Source organism: Eubalaena glacialis, chromosome 15 (assembly GCF_028564815.1).
Source record: "Eubalaena glacialis isolate mEubGla1 chromosome 15, mEubGla1.1.hap2.+ XY, whole genome shotgun sequence".
Taxonomy (NCBI): Eukaryota; Metazoa; Chordata; class Mammalia; order Artiodactyla; family Balaenidae; genus Eubalaena; species Eubalaena glacialis.
Genome location: NC_083730.1, coordinates 50,965,730 through 50,987,795, shown reverse-complemented (window position 1 = coordinate 50,987,795; position 22,066 = coordinate 50,965,730). Strand labels below are relative to the sequence as shown.

At 35.4% G+C, this 22,066-nt stretch overlaps 1 protein-coding gene across 2 annotated transcripts in view; it reads left to right on the top strand.

The window, feature by feature from the left end:
* TAF4B (TATA-box binding protein associated factor 4b) overlaps window positions 1–22,066 on the top strand; it is a 113,914-nt gene that overhangs the window by 37,808 nt on the left and 54,040 nt on the right. Inside the window, exons 10-11 of one of the 2 annotated variants that reach the window (XM_061169318.1) lie at window positions 16,224–16,314; window positions 20,095–20,160. In XM_061169318.1, the coding sequence (XP_061025301.1) occupies window positions 16,224–16,314; window positions 20,095–20,160 (157 nt within the window). Of the gene's footprint in view, window positions 1–16,223; window positions 16,394–20,029; window positions 20,161–22,066 lie in introns of both variants that reach the window. The other variant, XM_061169317.1, reaches the window with a different exon arrangement.

The following is a 22,066-nucleotide window of genomic DNA, read 5'->3' as shown; positions in this document are numbered from 1 at the left end:
CGGTGTGCGGGGGCTACTCTTTGTTGGGGTGCACGGGCTTCTCATTGCGGTGGCTTCTCTTGTTGTGGAGCACGGGCTCTAGGCACATGGGCTTCAGTAGTTGTGGCACCCAGGCTCTAGAGCGCAGGCTCAGTAGTTGTGGTGCACAGGCTTAGTTGCTCCCCGGCATGTGGGATCTTCCCGGACCAGGGCTTGAACTCGTGTCCCCTGCATTGCCAGGTGGATTCTTAACCACTGTGCCACCAGGGAAGCCCAATTTTACTGTTTTTATCTGTTCATCTTTTGTCTATTTTATTGACTTATAAAAAATATTCCTTTCTTTTCCTTATGTTGGGTTTTAGTTGCTTCTCGTTTAAAACTATAAACCCCCTAAGTACTGAGTTAGCATCCAGCCATAGTGTTTCGTTTTCATTTTTATTCATGTCAAAATGTTTTCTCCTCTTCCTTTTATTTAATAGTACAAATATTTGGGGCTTCTCTAGAGATTTTATTCATTTTTTTTCTAACGTAATTTTGTTCTGATCAGAGAATATACACTGTAAAATATCAATCTTACTAAATTTGAGACTCTTTATTGTGGTCAGACTTGATGAATATCTCATATGCCCTTGGAAAAAATGTATTACTCAGTTTGGGGGAGTAGTTTTTTGTAAGTGCCATTCTGGTGAAGGTAGGTAGTAGTGTTTATATCTATTTCCTGGCTTTCTTTTTTTGGACTAGTTCCATCAGTTACTGAGAGTGGGTATTAAATCTCCAACTATGCTTATAGATTTATTTTTTCCTTTAGTTCTGCCAGTTTTTACATTAATTATTTGAAGCTCTGTTATTAGGTATACACATATTTATAATTGTTATGTTTTTCTAATAAATTGGCCCTTTTATCATAATTACATGTCCTTTTTTATTATTTTTTTTTAATTTTATTTATTTATTTTATTATTATTTTAAAAAATTTTTTGGCCATGCTGCATGGCATGTGGGATCTTAGCTTCTGGACCAGGGATGGAACCCGGGCCCCCTGCGGTGGAAGCACAGAGTCTTAACCACTGGACCACCAGGGAAGTCCACACATGTCCTCCTTTATTTGAAAATATTTCTTTTATTGCTGTGTATTTTATCTGCTGAATATAAACACTTCAGCTTTGTTATTGTTTGCATAGTCTATCTTTTTCCTTCCTTTTTTTCAACCTACATGTGTCTTTGTATTTAATAGAGTGTCCTTTATACATTGCATATAGCTAGGTTGAGCTTTTCTTATGAAATCCAACAGTTGTTTCTTTAGGTTAATATTTTGCTATTTTATTCATTTGGTTTTTGTCTTTTAGGGTAAGTGATTATTATATTTCATTATATTTCATTTTAATATATTTCATTATATTTCATTTTAATTCCTCTGTTGGCTTCTTATCTATATCTCTGCATTTTTTTGTTTGTTTGATCTACAGGGATTACAATATGCTATAACATGTATTTTTAGTATACACTCTATTTGGAGTTAATATACTACTACACATAAAATATGTGAACTTTGCAACAATGTAAGTCCATTTACCTCACTCTCTTCTTCTGTGCTGTATGTTTTTATTTTCATATGTATTACATCAGCATACATTATAAATGTATGCATGTATCTACAGTGTTATGATTTTAGGTTTAAAGTCTTTTTTTTTTCCTTAAAATATTCTTTCTTTTCTTTAAAACATTCCCAGTGCTCTTCTTTTTTTTCTGTAGAGTTCAGTTTTCAGTGGTATTTTTTCCCTTCAGCTAAAGAGCTTCCTATAGCATTTCTTGGTCTGTAATTCTGGTGACAACTCTTCTGATTTCCTTTTCTTGAGAACTATTTTTGTTTACCTTCCCTTTAGAAGGGTAGGTTTTTTTGGTTTTTTTTTTTCCAATTAGAAATTGTAGGCTGACCCAATCTTCTTTACTGTGAAGACTTAAAGATGTTATTCCATTGTTTTCTGGTCTCCATTGTTTCTGATGAAATGTCAGTTTTCATTCATATCATTATTCCCATGTGCACACTGTTTTTTGTTTGTTTTCCTCTCACTACTTTAAGATTTTCTCTTTGTTTGGATTTCAGCACTTTGACTTTGATTCAGTCTGACTCTAGTTATGATTTCCTTTATATTTCTTCTGCTTGGGTTTTACTGAGCTTCTTGGATCTGTAACTTTATTTTTCTTTTTTTATTTGGGTTTATTATTTTCTTATTTTATTTTGGGTTTATTTTTCTTTTTCCTAACTATGGAAAATGTTTCTTCAGATTTTTTTTCTTGGCCCCATTATCTCTCCCATCCTTTTATGAATCCAATTACATATGCATTAGACTTTGATATTTTCCTGCATATACCAAGGCTCTGTTATTTTCTTTGATCTTTATTCTCCTTTAAATCTGTCAGCATATTTGTATGCTTCCTTAAAAATCTTTGTCTGCTAATTGCAACATTTGGCTCATTTCTGCCAACTTTCTTTTTAAAACTCTAGGTCCCATTTTCCAGTTTTTCGTGTCTTATAAATTTTCATTGTGTTCAGAACATTCAGTGACTTTCTGTTTTTTCACATATCTAGTAATTATTGACTCTGGATTCAGTTATGTTCCTGAAGACTGATTTTTAGTTTAGTAGACTTTATTTTAGTTTAACTTCACTGTTCTTAAATTCCAAACTTAGTCTTTCTTAGGTTGAGTAGCAGCTGAAATATTCACTCGGTTCTTTCCCCTTCCTATTGCTGTTTTTGTTAGGCTGCCTGGAGTGTCCCCTGGGGCATATGTAGTTCTTCCATCAGTCAATGATTAGGTCAGATTTACATGCAGATTTGAGGGATTACTCCTCTGTGGAGCCTTACATTCTGGTGTATCTTCCCTAATTGTCCAAGTGCTCTTTCAACACTAAAATCTGTCCTCTGACACCAAAAATACGGCTGCACAGGCTGGAGAGTGCTTTCAGGCCAAAAGACATAAACTCACAAATTTTACCCATCGTTGTTACCATATTTCAAGGGTTGACTTCTCTCTAGTTTCTGGTTGCCTTTTTCCCATTTTTTAAAATGGTTACCTTTTTAAAAAGTTGTATGTTGATTTTGTAATGATTAATTAAGCTACTCTGTCATTACCAGAAACCATACCTCCATTTCTTTTTTAATAGATTTTTGTTCTCTATTGGAATTATCTTCTGCATTCTTGAACAATTAGTCATAGTTATATTAAAGTTCATACCTAATATTCCCAACATCCAGGTTGTCTGTTAAGTCTGTTTCTGTTATTTGGCTTTTTAGTCCTGTTTCTTGGTATGAACTTAGTAATTTTTGAGTCAGTGTCAAATATGTGTAAAAAATAATTATAGGAGTTTTGGATTAATTACCTCCTGAAAGAGAATTTATCCAGTTTCCTGGTTGGCAGGAGAGGAGCAGATTGCCTTCATCTAGTCAGTAACTGAATTCAAATCTAGGCTGTAATCTTTCCAAGACTCCATGTCCCTTTGGTTCTCCCTGACTCCAGGATGTAGTACCTCAGGTATTTCAACTAAGACTTAGGGTACTTTTCTTTGCTGGATTCTGAACCCTAATTTTAGGATTTTCAGAATGGTAAATGAGCATTGGCTTCAACTTAAAATCATAAGCTGCATTAATCCCTAACAAGAGAGTCAGCCTGACCTTGGAAGCTTTGAAGCCAGGGGTTGACTTCTCCTCTCTACCTATGAAAGTCCTGATGGTATCTTCTTCCAGTATAAGCTGTTTTGTCTACATTGGAAGTATGTTGTTTAGTGTAGCCACTTCTATTAATTATCTTAGGTAGATCTTCTGGATAACTTGCAGTAGTTTCTACATCAGCACTTGCTGCTTCACCTTGTACTTTTATGTTACGGAGAGAGCTTTTTTCCTTAAACCTCATGAACCAACCTCTGCTAGCTTCAAACTTTTCTTCTGCAGCTTCCTCACCTCTCTTAGCTTTTGAATCAATAGAATTGAAGAAAGGTAGGACCTGACTCTGAATTGGGCTTTGGCTGAAGGAAATGTTGTGGCTGGTTTGATCTTCCGTCCAGAACCACTAAAACTTTCTTCATATCAGCAGTAAGACTGTTTCACTTTCTTATCATTTGTGTGTTCACTGGAGTAGCACTTTTAATTTCCTTCAAGAACTTTTCCTTTGTATTCACAACTTGACTAACTGTTTGGCACAAGAGGCCTAGCTTTTGGCCTATCTTGGCTTTCTGCAGGCCTTCCTCATTAATCTTCATCATTTCTAGCTTTTGACTGAAAGTGAGAGATGAGTAATTCTTCCTTTCACTTGAACACTTAGGAGGCATTGTAGGGTTATTACTTGGCCTAATTTCAATATTGTCATGTCTCAGGGAATAGGGAGACCTGAGGAGAGGGAGAGAGACTGTGGAATGGCTGGTTGGTAGAGCAGTCAGAACACACACAACATTTACCTATTAAGTCGGCAATCTTGTATGGGCATGGTTTGTGGTGACCCAAAACAATTACAGTAGTAACATCAAAGATCACTGATCACAGATCACCATAACAAATAAAAAAATAATGAAAAAGTTTGAAATATTGCAGGAACTGACAAAATGTGACGAAGAGTCACGAAATGAGCAAATGCTATTGGAAAAATGGCGCCGGTAGACTTGCTCGACCACCGGGTTGCCACAGACCTTCAATTTGTAAAAAAACACATTATCTGTGAAGCACAATAAAGTGAAGTGCAATAAAAGGAGGTGTACACTACCAAACGTAAAATAGATAGCTAGTGGGAAGCAACCACATAGCACAGGGAGATCAGCTCGGTGCTTTGTGACCACCTAGAGGGGTGGGATAGGGAGGGTGGGAGGGAGGGAGATGCAAGAGGGAAGAGATATGGGAACATATGTATATGTATAACTGATTCACTTCGTTATAAAGCAGAAACTAACACACCATTGTAAAGCAATTATACTCCAATAAAGATGTTTAAAAAAAAAAAAAAAAAAAAGGAGGTGTGCCTGTATAGGCATGGTCTTTTCTGGGCTTATCTATTCTGTTAATCTTTTTTTTAAATCTCTATTTTATCTTACTGTTTAATTTATTTCCAATAGCATACTGCTCAATTTACTATAGCTTCAAAATAAATTTTACCTCTGTTAAGGCATGTCTCCTACCTATCCCTCTTTCTTTTTTTATTTCCTCTCCTTCCTCTACTTTTATACCCTCCTTCCTCCACTTTCATACCCCCTTCCCCTGCTCTTCTTGATTTTTTTCGCCATTCTTGGGATTTTGCTGTTCATATAAATTTAAGCATCAGTTTAAATTCCACCAAAAACCTCTGCTAGAATTTGACCAACATGGCCTTGAGCCCATAGGTCCATTGTCCTTCAGCTGATTTCTTTATAATTTTGAACCTTCTATCTATGAACATGATTTATGTCTCCACTTATGCCTGCTTTCTTTAACATTTTTCAGTAAAGTGATACAATTTTATCTATACAGGTTGTACACCATTTGTTCATGAGCAGTGATGGGGGGCCTCTTTGTGGTTTATTTATTTTTTTAATTTATTTATTTTTATTTATTTATGGCTGTGTTGGGTCTTCGTTTCTGTGCGAGGGCTTTCTCTAGTTGTGGCAAGCGGGGGCCGCTCTTCATCGCGGTGCGCAGGCCTCTCACTATCGCGGCCTCTCTTGTTGCGGAGCACAGGCTCCAGACGCGCAGGCTCAGCAGTTGTGGCTCATGGGCCCAGTTGCTCCGCGGCATGTGGGATCTTCCCAGACCAGGGCTCGAACCCGTGTCCCCTGCATTGGCAGGCAGATTCTCAACCACTGCGCCACCAGGGAAGCCCCACCATTTGTTTTGTTTATCTGTTAGGTTTATTCCTAGGCACCTTTTTGTTGCTATTATAGGTAAAATTTTGGGTAATTGCCTTTTCTGTTCCTAGTATATAGAAATGTAGGTTGCTCTTTATTTATTTATTTATTTATTTATTTATTTATTTATATTTATTTTTGGCCACGCCGCGCAGCTTGTTGGATCTTAGTTCCCCAACCAGGGATTGAACCTGGGCCCACAGCAGTGAAAGCCCGCGTCTTAACCACTGGACCACCAGGGAATTCCCTAGGTTGCTTTTTAAAAAAAAATTATATGCCAACCCGCTTGTTAAGTTCTTATTTCTGATAATTTTTAAATTAGGTTATTTATGTAGACAGTGATGTCAGGAGTGAGATTAGAATTATAGTTTGGCTTTTCTTTTTTTGCTTCCAGCACTTTAATAATGTCATTTCATTCTTTTCTGGTGTGTATGCATGTGTTCACTTTCAAAGATAAAGCCTACAAGGAAAGGTCACCCCAAGCAAAGGAAACAGCAACACAATTGGAATGCCATTGACTTCAAACATTGGGTGATCAAATATTCAATATTAAAAACTCATAAAATGGTCAAAAATAAAATGTGGAATCACAAAAAATGAGCAAGTAACAATTATCTATTAAAAAATGAATACAAAGATTTGATAAAGAACCAAATAGGACATATAGAAGTGAAAAATATAATTGTTGAATTTAAAACCTCAGTGGATGGGTAAATCAGATTAAACCTGGCGACCCAAATGGAGTTTGCTTTACTCCAAAGAAGATTTGTGACTGTGTCTCATAGGAACCAGGGATGACTATTGACTTGGGACCACATTAGTACCTGTTCTAGAGAACCTGACTTAAGAGTTTCTCCACTTTAACAGAGGCCCGAAAACTAGTGCTAGCCACAGGCATTTGCCCCTGAGGCAGTTCTACTTTTAGAGTGTGCTCAGTGCTTATTTTTACTGACACCTTTTTGACAACTTCTGTGCATCCAACACTGGAATGAAAATAAGCTGGTCTAAATTAGAAGAATGTCATGTAATTTCTCATGGGTAAATCTAGTCCAGTTAATGCCTGAAGCAAAAGTGTCACCATTAGTATTTTCTTTAGGTAGTTTCTAGCTTATTACTTTTGCTCATTTAGCTATTGAGTGCTTATTGCTTTCTAGACTTATATATTGGAAAATAGTTTTTTTTTTTTTTTCCTGGCTGTGCTGTGTGGCTTGTGGGATCTTATTTCCCCAACCAGGGATTGAACCCGGGCCCTCAGAAGTAAAAACACGAAGTCCTAACCACTGGACCGCCAGGGAATTCCTGAGAGTAGATCTTTGTTGTGTATGTTATAAATATGTATATGTTATAAATATTTTTCTCCCAATCTTTTGTTTAACTTGTAATTTTGTTTTTAGTGTCTTTTGTTATTTGAAGATTTTAAATCACAATATTAACTTCATTAGTCTCTTCCTTTATAGCTTTTGACTTTTGCATTATTTTAAAAAATCTTTCCCTATCCTTAGCTCATAATGATGTGCTCCTATATTTTCTTCCGAGATATCTATACACACCTCATATATGCAATAGACCTTTACAAAATCTTCAGTAATTCTTGATTCTATCTTTGTAAATAGCTGAAACAGAAATTACCTTTTCCCCGTTGGGTTGCTCATCTCAACAACAGTTACTGAAGATTTGATCATCCTTACTTTTCTGATTTGAAATGCTACTTTACCTTTTAGTAAATTCTCAGTTATACAAGGGTACATTTCTAGATTTTCATTTTAGTGCTGTTTTTGTTTTATTTCTGTGTTAATATTTTTGCATTTTCAATTATCTTTCATTATTTGTTTTTATATCTGTTTAGATAAATCCTCTCTCTTTATTCCTTTTTCAGTCACATCTGCTGTCTTGAGGCACTATCTAAAGTTACCCTATTCATTTATTTACCCTTCTTTATGCACCCCACTCCTTTTTAAATCTCTGAGAGTTTACAATAACTTTACCATTATATATCTAACATTTAGAACAATGCCTTGTTCATAATAAGCATTCAGAAATTTGTTGAAATAATGAATTTTGAAAAAGAGAACAGGAATATCTATAATCTTAGATATAATCTATTTTTAAGATATATTTTATTTTTGCACGAAGATATACTTTTCATTTTTGTATAATATATTTGAGTTATTTGGGTTATATGTGGTATTATGCATATCTTTTTATAGTAATGTCTTTTCTTTCAGTTTGCTTTCTTGGATACTTAATATCACTTCAGTTACTGTTAAAATGAAGCTTAAAATAGACCCTTAATATTGACTCTTGTTAAATAAGAGGAGGTAATAGTGTATGGCATTAGATCCTGTCTTAACTGGATGAGGTTTAATAACAGAGTGATATCTGCCTGTGTTTTCAAAACTACCTGTTTAACTGAAAAGAACATTTTTGTGACTTTTTCCCAGTGTAAGTCATATTTTCTGTTGTGCTTGTCAGTACATCTGGGACGAATAAGGGAAGCTATATAGTGTTTAAACACCAGAGGGTGCCAGAGATTTGTGTTTTATTCTTTGTACTTCAGAATCAGAAGTGATAAATATTACAGTACCTGTGCATGTTTGTATAGTTAACTCTATTTAAACAGACTGGCTATTTGATGATAATAAGGAATTATTGTTGATTTTTTGAAGAGGTGATAATGCCTTATGGTTAAGGTCTTCGTTATAGTCCTTATATTTTAGAGAGAAATAATAAAATATTTATGGATGAATAATACATATATGTGTATATTAATATATACTTATATAACTTAGAAGGTATTTTAACAGCTAGGAATTAAGAGGTTTTTTTAAAAATTTGCTTTAAAAGACACTTAGAAAATAATATAGGACAAGGTTACATGCTGTTTGCACAGATAATATTATTCCACCAACTTTAATGTCCCATTTTTTCATATTGCAAGAATCAGATTCTCTAGTATAGATTAAACTTGTGCTCTACCTTGCTTCATATGTAATTAATTGTTTCATTATGTATTTATTAAGAGTCTGTCCTTACATATACAAGTGTATCAATGATATACACTTGTTATATAGAGTATGACATAATATAGATGATTAATCATTCAAGCAAGGACTTAAAGAGAAAGAAAACAGTCTCTGGTGACAAAATCTTGGAAAGTCAGGAGACAGGGAAGAAACATCCTTCTGAGCTGTGCCCAGATAAACTCTAAATCTAGGGTTAAAATTCAACAACAAAAAAATCTTCTTGAAGGAGTTGCCTTATGCTAAATCTTGTTAGAAATTAGGTTCTTAAACATTCCTCACAGGGAAATTACATGAATGAAGACTTAGAGATGAGGTTGTGAAGTCTTTCATAGTTTTTAGCCAGATTTTTTCATAGTAAAATGCGATTTAGGATAAATTATCTTTGTGCTTACATGCTGAATGAACTGCGAAGGAATATACTCGTAAGTAGTTCCTAAAATCACTGAAGTTTGAGAAATACTGCAATATCCTATGCTGTGTTTGAGTTAAAAAGAGGAAAGGGAATTTCCCATGAGGAAAGATACCTTTAAAAAAGTCATAGAAGGAAGAAAGCAGGGTTTGTAAGCTGGCTGTGGTAACGTAGCGAGGTTATGCCCAAGGGTGGTGAAAAAAGAATATTGAAGGTAACCTTATTTTATCAGGGATTAGTAACCTAAAGGAAGAACTTGATCTTCTTAAAATAAAAATTTTTTGTTTATACCTTTTAAGCAAATTATATATTTATTTGACTAGGTAATACATACATTTTGTATAGCATTCGAAAGGAACAAAAGGATATACGGTGGGAAAAAAATAAGGTTCTCTCTTGCATCATTTTCCCTCTGCTACCCAGGTTCTCAGCCTAGAGCCAACCACTGTTAGCAATTTCTTGCATATCTCTCTAGATAGAATCTTTTCAACATAGATGGCAGTATACAATACATGATGTTTTATTGGGTTGGCCAGAAAGTTCGTTCGGGTTTTTCCATAAGATGTAATGGAAAAACCCAAATGAACTTTTTGGCCAACCCATTTTGATATTTACAACTTAGTAGTAATAAATCTTGCAGATTATTCAGTATCAGTATATAATCATTGTGATTTGATGTTTTTAACAAAGTTACATAATGATAGATATTTAGGTTGTTTCCAGTGTTTTGTACTCGGAAAACAGAGTTGCAATGACTATCGTTTCACATAATTTCTAGAAAGAGCAGTTTATTCATTTTAAATTAGATAATGTCAAATAACTCTCAGTGGAGTTGGATTAACAAATTATACTCTGAGCAACAAAGCTTAAGGTATCATATTTCCACATGTTCTTGTGAACTTTACCAATCTAACAGGTGAAAAATTGTATCTTACATTTTTCTTATGAGTAGGGTAAAACATCTTATATTTGAGTCATTTAAAATTTTTCATTAACTGAAGGTTTCTATGTTTCGTCCATTTTTCCATTGGATTTTAGGTCTTTTCCTTAGTTATTTGTAGGAGCTCTTTATATATTAAAGGAACTCCTTTTTTCGTGATATGATTGCTTCCTTCAATCCTCAGTCTCAGATGTAGGGAATGTTATTGTCTCCATTTTACTAGAGAGGCCTAGAGAGGTTAATTAATTTGCTTTATTTCATATACACAGTAAGTGGCAGAGTCAGGATTTCACGGTAGGCAGTTTGACTCATCTTTTTTACCTACCATTCTTCTACTTCCCAGTACATTGTCACAGATAAACAGCACGCTGTTCTGAGCACATACAAATTCCTCAAATATTTAAGTACCATTTATGACTACTCTGCTAGAAGCGATAGGTGATGAAAGTGATTAATATGATCAATAAAATTAGTCTGGTTGAAGTATAAGGCAAATAGTTGATTATTGGAAGACAGAGTAAGACCTACCATAATAGAGACAAAATGTACCCTTGGAAGTTCAAAAGATGTAGCAATTGGACAGATGCTTTAAAAGTATAAAGATAAGTTAAACCAATATTTCCAAAGTAGGCATTTGAAGTAGGTCTGGAATATAGATAAGGCACTGACAGCTGAAAGATAATAAAGCAAGAGGAGCTAAAGACTAGAACAGGAAAGCCAGAATCAGTAGGAGCTATTTTATGGTGAGGAATGGGAGGTAAGAGTGCTAAGTTAAGGTCATTACTTGGAAGGCCTTGAATATCAGGTTGAGCTCATAGGATCATGAAATGTTTTTGAATAGGAAAGTAATGTGATTTTCTCTACTATATAAAAATTAGTCTGGTGCTATTATAGATCTTAAGAGGGTAGAAGAGATTTAAGAAGGTAGGCACAAGCAATGGTTAACTTTATAAAAAGCTAAAGAATTAGATCAGTTTCAGAAACCAAAATGCATGGTATTAATGATAATTGGGTAATGCTACTTTAATTTTTGCATATTAACCTATTACTCCCCACAGAATCTTGAGTTGGAAGCCTTTTTCTACTGAGGCACTATTAAATTTCCTTTTTGTATGTCTTTTAAAATGAAACAGGTTATCTTTCACAGCACCTTCGTTAAAAGACATACTGCATTAGACCAGAAGACTTGAAGATGCGATTTGGAGGTTCTCACTTTCTTTTCCTTTAAAATTGAGCCAACCCAGAATCACAAATACGCCTCAGCATCAAAGCCTTTATTACTGGCTTGGCTTATCTTACAATATTTAGCCTTATCAATAATGCTGCTACAACACTGTGTTGTCTTTGCTTTCCTTTAGTCTGCCTCCTTTCTTAGAGGAAGTTTTAAGTGGTTCGGGTACTGTTTATTGTGGTACCTTTTCCTCTTCCCTCAGTAGGGGTCTTCCTCCATTCCTGCTGCCCTCTGTAACCATAGCAACCTGCAGCTGAACTAGAGGGAGCTGTGTTCAGCTTGGGGCCAAATTGGGGGGGGTGGGTAGGCAAGAACAAATCTTATTGGGTGGTTAGCTCCCTTCTTAGTTCAGAGAAGGGCTGCAAGAAGATTCTAAAAGACATGGGGCAGTCTCCTCATTGATGAGTTCTGTTCAGTTCTAGTACTGTGCATGGTACTGGTAGTAAGGAGGCCTGGTACTGGTCTCTCCAGTCTGTATGTGAGATTTCAGCAGGGGCTATGTGGGAACTCGCCTGTGGAAGCAGGGTGCAGTTTACAGGGCCTGTGTACCTGGCAGACAGCTGAGATTGTGAACAATCAGTGTTGTGTGCATGTGTGTAAAGGCCATGTCCTGTGTACCTTAAACAATTCTGATTTTTTTTAAAGGAAGGATGAGGCCATATGTCTAAACTTCATAATATTTTTCTGTCTCCAGTTTTCTTTCTCTGTTTATTTATATATTATTTTTTAAAATATCACTAACCATTTGATTGGGTAATCTGTGTATACACTACAACATTCAAAGGGTAGAAGGGAGTATGATGTGGTATAAATGAAATCTTTTTCCTATCCATGCTTCCCTGTTTCCCTCTCCAGAGGAGAATTTCTCGTGCATCCAGAGATATGTTATGCTTGTGTGTGTGTGTGTGTGTGTGTGTGTGTGTGTGTGTATTTTTTTCAAGGTGCAGTCTGTTCTATACCTTGTTATGTTTTGTTTAGTTTTTTCCCACTTCACAATACACCTTGGCATTTGTTCTGTGTCTGGCCAAAGAGAGCTGCCTCATTCTTTTAAGTGGCTGAGAGTGACCTTAGAAAGTACCTAATCTAAGTTATTTATTTTTTAGAGGAAGAAAAATTTGAGTCCTAAAGGTGTTAAGTAACTGGTTGGTATTCTCTTTTGGAGTGAACTGACTTTTCATCGATTTGTACTTGGCCTTTTTTTTTTTAAATAGACTATTTCTTAGAGTAGTTTTAGGTTCATAGCAAAAAATTGATTTGGACGTTGTAGAAAATGGCAGCACATGCACAGCCTCTCCCATTATCCACATCCCCCACCAGAGTGGTCTGTTTGTTACGATTGATGAACCTGCATCGAGACATCATTATCACCCAAAGTTCATAGTTTACCTTACAGTTCACTAGGTGTGTGGTACATTCTGTGGGTTTTGACAAATGTGTAATGACGTGTATCGACCATTATAGTATCATACAGATACTATATATTTCACTGTCCTATAAGTCCTCTGTTTTCTGCATATTCATCCCTCTCTGCTAACCCCTGGCAACCACTGGTCATTTTATTGTCTCCATAATTTGCGTTTTCCAGAAAATCATATAGTTGGACTCATCAGTATGTAGCCTTTTCAGATTGGCTTACTTCACTTAATAATGTGCATTTAAGTTTCTTCTAGTCTTCTCATGGTATGATACCGTTTCTTTTTAGGACTCAATAATATTCCATTGTTTGGATTTACCACAGTTTATTTATCCAGTCACCTGCTGAATGACATCTTGGTTGTTTCCAAGTTTTGACAATTAAGAGTAAATCTGCTATAAACATCCATGTACAGGTTTTAGTGTGGACATAAATTTTCAGCTCCTTTGGGTTAGTACTAAGAAGTGTAACTGCTGGATCATTAGTTTTGTAATAAACTGCCAAACTGTCTTTCATAGTAGCTGTACCATTTTGCATTCCTACCAGCAATGAATGAGAGTTCCTGTTGCTCCACACCCTCATCAGCATTTGGTGCTGTCAGTGTTCAGGATTTTGGCCATTCTGATAGGCGTGTAATGGTATCTCATTGTTTTAATTTGCATTTCCCTGATGACATAGGATGTGGAGCATCTTTTCTTATGCTTGTTTGCCATCTGCACATCTTTTTGGTGAGGTGTCTATTAGGTCTTTGGCCCATTTTTTAATCTGTTTGTTTTCATATTGTTGAGTTTTAAGAGTTCTTTATATGTTTTGAATAACAGTCCTTTATCAGATACGTCTTTTACAAATATTTTCTCCCATTGTGTGGCTTGTCTTTTCATTTTCTTGATACTTGGGGTTTTTAAAATATTTTTTACTCAGACCTTTTAAAATACTTTTTTACTCAGATCTTGGTCCACCTTTAGGTTTATGGTTTCTACTGTTCTTACGCTTTAGATTTTATTTTATTTTTTTAACATCTTTATTGGAGTATAATTGCTTTACAATGGTGTGTTAGTTTCTGCTGTATAACAAAGTGAATCAGCTATACATATACATATATCCCCATATCTCCTCCGTCTTGCATCTCCCTCCCACCCTCCCTATCCCACCCCTCTAGGTGGTCACAAAGCACTGAGCTGATCTCCCTGTGCTATGCAGCTGCTTCCCACTAGCTATCTATTTTACATTTGGTAGTGTATATATGTCCATGCCACTCTCTCACTTCGTCCCAGCTTACCCTTCCCCCCCCCGTGTCCTCATGTCCATTTTCTACGTCTTACACTTTAGACTTTAAATGTTTAGATGTTTCTGGAATACGTCTTTGTTTACATAGTTGGTAAATTGATTCTTAGAACCATTCTCAGCATACCATCCCTCTGACAGTACCTCTGTGACATTTGATGAGGTGGAGTCCAACCATTTTCATATAGATTCTTTTTTTTTTTTTTAAGTATTTATGAATTTGACTGTGCCAGGTCTTAGTTGCAACACATGGGATCTTCGTTGCGGCATGCAGGATCTTTAGTTGTGGCGTGTGGGCTCTTTTAGTTGTGGCATGCGGGCTCTAGTTCCCTGACCAGGGATCAAACCTGGGCCCCCTGCATTGGGAGCATGGAGTCTTATCCATTGGACCACCAGGGAAGTCCCCATACAGTTTATTTATATTGCGTGTTTCATTTGGTTGATTTGAGATACTAATTAAATTTTTTTTCTTCATTACAGAGACACACCTTTTAATGTTAGGTTCTTAAATATAGTGTTCAGATTGTGAGACCATTGTTCTTTCTCTTCACTTGCAACTGCTATGTCCAGCACTTAACTTTCTTTCATTTAGTTTGAACCTCTCATACCTGTGTGAGTAGGGGCTCTTTCCCTCTCACTCCTAACATGCTGCTTTTTAAAGCTGAGCCTTTGTATCTTGAGCGCTTGACAGTTATACTTTATTTCCCTTTTTTGTGCATAAATGCATTACCGCAAGGAGGTTCATAATTTAAATCTGTTGACATGAAACCACGTGATCTATCTTTTGGCCCATGCAATAAATAGAAACAATATGTTTTTTATATAATCATGTTTGTGTAAATTATGTTATGCATTGGTACATGAGTTATGATCAGTAACATGCTTGTTATTACAGGGTGTTAAGAATGCCGTAAGGGAAATTGAGTTTTTTTATCTCTCACTTCTCTATCCTTAAACATATATACTCATCTTAGTACTGTAGCCATGTAGCAATTCTATTAGATAAAAGCAACTATTTAATTTTGCTGGCACAATGCAAGGAGCTCAAACATATTTTGTGTTTTTATATGTATGTCTTTTACATATGTGTGTATAATTTTATATTTTAAATATAAGCCTTTTGCAGCCACTTGCTTGAGGAGGTGGTTTAATGAATTCAGTTGGTACAGATGGAGCACACCAAAAGTCTGAAGCGTAAAAACAAAACTAGTTTTAACCATATGGTTTCAGAATAGCTAGTCTAGAAAGCTTCTTCTCAAGGGCTTTTACATGGGTATGGACCTTTAGGGATTGGGGGATTTCTCCTGCTCCTCAGTGGAACAGTGGACTGCACTGGGGATATCTGAGGGGTTTTTAAATCATCTTGGATGAAAACAAAGAAGTCTGTTTTTATTTCATTCTTTCATTACCCGCAATTTGTGGATAACTTAGTATAACTTCCAAATCCCTCTTAGAGTATCTTATTTACTAAACTGAGAGCGGGAGAGATGGGCACTAGGAGACTAAAGTTGCTTCTGATTCATCTTTCTGATATTAAATGTACACTAGTGGTTAGAAACACCAATGAATTTTAAAGGCTGACGGAAAGATAGCCGTGCTTTACTTCTCTTGCTTAGATAAATTGAGTAAAATAATGTCTTTAGTTATAAGGAGAGATCTATAATTCTTTGCTCTCTTTTATTTATTTATTTATTTATTTATTTATTTAATTTATTTATGGCTGTGTTGGGTCTTCGTTTCTGTGCGAGGGCTTTCTCTAGTTGTGGCAAGCAGGGGCCACTCTTCATCGTGGTGCGCGGGCCTTTCACTATCGCGGCCTCTCTTGTTGCGGAGCACGGGCTCCAGACGCGCAGGCTCAGTAAGTGTGGCTCACGGGCGCGCAGGCTCAGTAAGTGTGGCTCACGGGCCTAGTTGCTCCGCGGCATGTGGGATCTTCCCAGACCAGGGCTCGAACCCGTGTCCCCTGCATTGGCAGGCAGAGTCTCAACCACTGCGCCACCAGGGAAGCCATCTTTGCTCTCTTAAATCACTCATTCACATACCACCACCACTGAAAGCTTTCTTTTTTTTTCTATTAGAGATGAAGATGACATCAATGATGTGACTTCCATGGCAGGGGTCAACCTTAGTGAAGAAAATGCCTGCATCTTAGCAACAAACTCTGAATTGGTGGGCACACTTGTTCAGTCATGTAAAGATGAACCGTTTCTTTTCATTGGAGCTCTACAAAAGAGAATTTTAGACATTGGTAAGTATGATTATTGACCTGATAGGACTGTCTCTTCCAAGGAAAATGTTATCGAAAGAGATAGCCTGGGTTGGTTTTTCTGGAAATTCTGAGGCTTAAAAAAGCCTCTGGAAGTAATCAAGATTTCATGGGTGTTATAGAAAAAAGTATTTTATTTTAAAAATTATTAATGTAACTTAAATCATGTAACCTATGGTTTCTGGTGTAGATAATAGAAGTTAATATTTTATTCATCTTAATGGGAGAATAGATGTGTAAAAAATGAATATATGCTTATGATATACTATTTTTTTCTGTGCTCTTCTTCCTTGGTTGGGCTTTAGGCATGTAACTTGTTACAAGTTTGTGTTTATGAAATAAAGAAATAGCCAATGAGAGTAAGTCCCTTTTTCCTCATCTCAACCCTGAAATTCAAACGCATCCATACCGTAAAAGAACTAAACTAGAATATCAGAGTTCTCTCTGGCCAGGAGTAGTTGCTGGGTGGCCTGAAGTATGTGAAAGGAAATGGAAGAGAACATACCAGTTTTATTCTGGAGCCAAACAGCTTTTTTGTTGTTGTTTAATACCAAACTTGCAGTGATAACTGAAAAAAGAGACAGATTGGAGAGAGATTGTTGCCATGTGAGTTATCTCACTTCTTGTGTCCTGACACAGGGACTTATTGGAGTCTCCTCTAGCTCTCTTCCTTCACCCATGTCCAATTTGAGGGGCCAGTGCCAGTGACCTTTTAGTATGCTTGACTAAGAACCTTTACATTCTGTGTTGAAGGCCTAACACAAAAATGTGAAGGTTTCAGATTTTTGATACATCCATGGTATATTTAAGGACTTCAAAATGCATTACTATTACATATTCTAAGTCTACTTCACAATTACTCAATAAAGAAATATGTGAGCTCCTACTGTATGTTATTCAGATTATTACTTTTTTCACCTCTAATTTAAGTTGGTTATATGTTATCCTTCTTTTATCTTGAAAAACTAGAATTTACAGTAGTTCAAAGGGATAGAAATTCAAAAGAGCTAATTGTAAAATGTTTGTTTGCTGTTTGCTTGTGTTTTGTTTGATTTCTCTCCTCTCCAGCCCTCCCTCCTCCTCCTCCTCCCCTCCCTCCCTCTCTTTCTTTCTCTTTCGTTTTCTTCTTTGCATTGTATTTTGTATTGTATAGGAGACGGTTCCTTAATTTTGGAATAAGCCTAAGCAAATATCTTTCTGTGATGGCTTGGGAAATTTACTGGTGTTTTAACTCCTTTTAGCCATATAATTATTTAGAACTCTGGTGGAGTAGAAGTAGATTCATACTTAGTTTTAGCAATTCCCTGCCCCTCTCCTTAATTTTATTTCTAGCTTGATTTAAACCTTGATTATATGATAGGAAAATTTTTAGTTTGACAGAGCATTTTCCATCATTTAGGACAGGGATTGACAATATTTTTTCCCGCAAAGGACCAGATCATAAATATTCGCCACTTTGTGGGCCATATAGTCTGTGTCGCAACTGCTTACCTCTGCTGTTATGTTACAGAAGCAACTGTAGACAGCATATGAACAAATAGAAAAGACTGTATTGCCATCAAACTTTATCTATAGAGACCAGATTTAGTTTGCTAACCTCTGCTTTCAAGGAGAATTCTGGGGAGAGCTCTTTGTATTTTCAGTTCTTGATGGTAAAACACCAACTTGTCATTTAATATGATGGAAAATTGCAAAACTTCTTCCCTCTAAATTACCTAAGCTTTTAAAACAAAAACAAAAACCATAGAGTGAATGGAGTTATATATTTTTAGGAATTTTTTCATTTATAATAAAATTCCATGTTTACAGAACAGATCAGAACCAAGACCATTTCTTAATAACAGGAATTATAAAGTAACCCAAAGAATTTGGGGAGGAAGATTTTCTTACTTGAATATGTTAGAGGAGTAAACATGCCAGTGTTCTTCCTTTTTTGCTAATTACCTAAATTAAATTACACAGACATTCTGTAAAAATCACATAGTAAGCTTGCAAACACCTACTAGATTGCCTTAAACAGTTAATGGTGACTTTACTAAAGGGAGTGTTTTATTTTAAAGTGAGACTTTAACTTGTAACTCTGTTATGTTTTATCATCAGTTTAGTGAAGATATTAGAATGTTTGATTGTTCACTAAGCCCTGGAATTGATTGCAACTCCCAGCACTTGTTTATTTTTAGTATTTTAAAAATACGGATATTTCTTTAGCATAGGTTTCTGTTTTATAAATACATATGAAATTATTTTCAAAGTTTCTCCCCAAACCCTATATATTCTTAAATGTTCACTTTCTTTAAGAATTAACTGGCATGTCATCCTCTATATACTCTATGTTTAATTATAATCATTGGATTGTTTTGAAATTGCATTATTCCTTCTATAGAAGGCTCCCACTATTTGTTTATGCTGATGTTTTAGTAAAGCAGATTTGACTTTTCAGTGTTTTCCCCCTCCTTGAATCATAACTTGGTGATTAATTCATTTTTGCTACAAAGTAATGAACTGCTTTGTTTTGAAGGTTTGTTATAGGAGAAGCTGAATCATTTTATATCGTTTTCCTGTGTGATTTACTATAGCCCACATTTTGAATGAAGTTTAACATTTGTTATAGAATAATGTCAAAGAATGTGTTTAAGAATTGTTAGCTTTTAATTAAAGCTTGTTTTTTGCAATACTCATTCACACTTTGAGTATATGAGTATGTTTCAGATAGAGTGCAAAATCAAACAATAATATATTTTAAATTTCTATAAATACATATGTTAAAAACAAACACAATAGCACTATTTAAAAGCTCATTTAAATGAGATTACCTAATTACCTGTATCTTTAGAGTTAGGTCTCTGATGATACAGGTTGTTTCACTGAGCTGGAGAATTACTATTTAAAAACTGATAAGGTTGACTTATAAATGAGCTTCTGCTTTGGGGTATGTGGTCCAAATTGTTTTCCTGAAACTTTAGTTAGCAGAAGGAAGAATAGAAGTTTGGTTTATTTATGGAAGGAGATATAGTGAAAGAGAAATTTTTCAAATTGATGGGTAAAATGATGAGGCTTTGAAACCATTTCAACTTGTAAATTAATTACCAGGTCAACTTATGGAACATGAGTTAGTGCAAAATAAGCATGATTGGTAGTGGACAAAAGGAGTATAGGTGTGTCATGCAGACAAGTTATTAACAGAGGCTCACAATCTGAATTAACTGAAATAAATGTCATAAAATGTTAACAGTGTCAAACGGCAAAATGTAATTTTCTATTTTTTTAATGACTAAAATTAACAGAATACAGCACTGATTTCTGCAGTTACCATTTTCCTCCCTTAACACTAGACTTGATTTGTGTTCTTATTAACTTTGTCCTATAAATGACCTTGCAAGGAGAATGAGTCTAGAGGCTAAGTGAAACAATGTCTATATTTTCTGAGGCTTCAGGCTAGGTTTTATTAATGTAATGTCTAAGATCTTTGAAGTTGTGACTTTACCAGGAAAATCATAATCTCCAAACCTTTATTCATAATGGGTATGACTTCCAGGGGGAACAGAATACCTGCTGTGCTAATTATTTCAATTATCAGCCACTACTAAAACACGTAATGGATTTTCTCTGCTTCCACAGGTAAAAAGCATGACATTACAGAACTTAACTCTGATGCTGTGAACTTGATCTCCCATGCAACACAGGAGCGATTACGAGGCCTTCTAGAAAAACTGACTACAATCGCTCAGCATCGAATGACAACTTACAAGGTAAAGGAAATCCTTAAAGAAGAACAAACTCTTCTGTCTCTTCTTTGTTGTGTTAAAGGTAGTTTTTTGATATGGATTCATATTCTAAGTATATTTTTTCAAGGAAATGGTCGAGACATATTTCATATTGGTAGAAAATAAAAGTCTCATTCCTAATTTGCCTTATTTAGATACGCTTACATGACAAATAAAATAGGGTTTCAAATGGTATCCAAAGCTTCTGTGTCACTGTACATTGAAATTTGCATCTGTTCTGACTGAGGCTTCTCCTCCTAAAGCTCTTGAGTGGGAGGGAGGATATGTTAGAAGGGATAACATATTGGATAGCTGTGTTCTCTTCAGTGATCCGTTCTCTGCTAGCACTCCTGTTCCTTTTAATAAGTTAAATGATTGCATTGAGTGCTAATATTGGTGCCACTCATTATTGATATTGACCACTTTTATAAGAAATTAAATGCAAGAATAGCCTATCTTATCCCTAGTAGTGTGAACCAAATCACTTGCCATCATCAAGATGAAAGCATTAGATTTATTTGCATTATGGTTTTGATGGAGAACAAATTTATTGGGTAATGAGGGTTGAAAAAGATAACCTTTTCCCCCTATATCAAGAAATGTTCATAGGTAGATTTTGTACAATGTGGTATATGGGTAACCTTATAAGGTTTTGAGTTTGCAAGAATGGTCATTGTCATGATGTCCTACACATGGGTTAAAAGCAATCTAGGGAAGATCAGCCACTCTACCACCGGTAAATTTCCTAGAGGAAATCATTCTGTTTTCTCTCCTTTCTGCTTCATTTAGAACTTTGGAAGAACTATTTATGGTTGCTGAGGTCCTCACTTGTATAAATCTTTGTGAGAATTTGCTGGACTGACTTAAAAATATATGATCATCAGAAAAAGCTGTGAAAAAACCCCTAATATCAGTATTTATTTTTGTGTGCTTCTGGAATTTGTCCATTTCTTCTAGGTTATTTAATTTGTTGGCATACAGTTGTTCATAGTATTCTCTAATAATCCTTTTTATTTCTGTAAGGTCAGTGGTAATGATCCTACTTTCATTTCTCATTTTGTTTCCTGAAGATGTAAGGTTAGTTACTGATTTAAGATCTACCGTTTTAATGTAGGCATTTATTTATTGCTATAAAATTCTCTCTGAGCACTGCTTTTGCTGCATTCTATAAGTTTTGGTACATTGTGTTTTTGTTTTCATTCATCTTCTTAGGTATTTTCTAATTTCCCTTGAGATCTCTTTATTTCATTGGTTATTTGAGAGTATGTTGTTTAATTTCCACATATTCATGAAATTTCCAGTTTTCCTTCTGTTGTTGATTTCTAGCTTCATTCCATTGTTGTCAGAGAATATTCTTAGCACAATTCAGTCATTTTAAATTTATTGAGGCTTGTTTTGTGGCCTAACATATGGTCTGTCTTGGAGAATGTTCCATGTGCACTTGAGAAGAATGTGTATTCTGCTGTTGTTGGGGAGGAATGTTCATATATGTCTGTTAGATCTAGTTGGTTTATAGTGTTAGGTCCTCTATTTCCATATTGATATTCTGTATAGGTATTCAATCCAGTATTGAAAGTAGGGTATTGAAGACTTCAACTACTATTGTAAAACTATTTCTCTTTAGTTCTGTCAGTGTTTGCTTCATATATTTGGGGGCTCTGTTGTCTAGTGTGTATATCTTCTTGTTAGATCTTCTTGGTGAATTCACTCTTTTGTCAGTATATAATGTCCTGTCTCTTTTAACAGTTTTTGACACAAAGTCTGTCTTGCCTGATATTAGTATAACCACCCCTGCTTTCTTTTGGTTATTATTTGCATGGAATATTTTTTTCCCATCCTTTGACTTGCAACCGATTTGTGCTTTTATCTAAAGCCAATATCTTGTAGACAG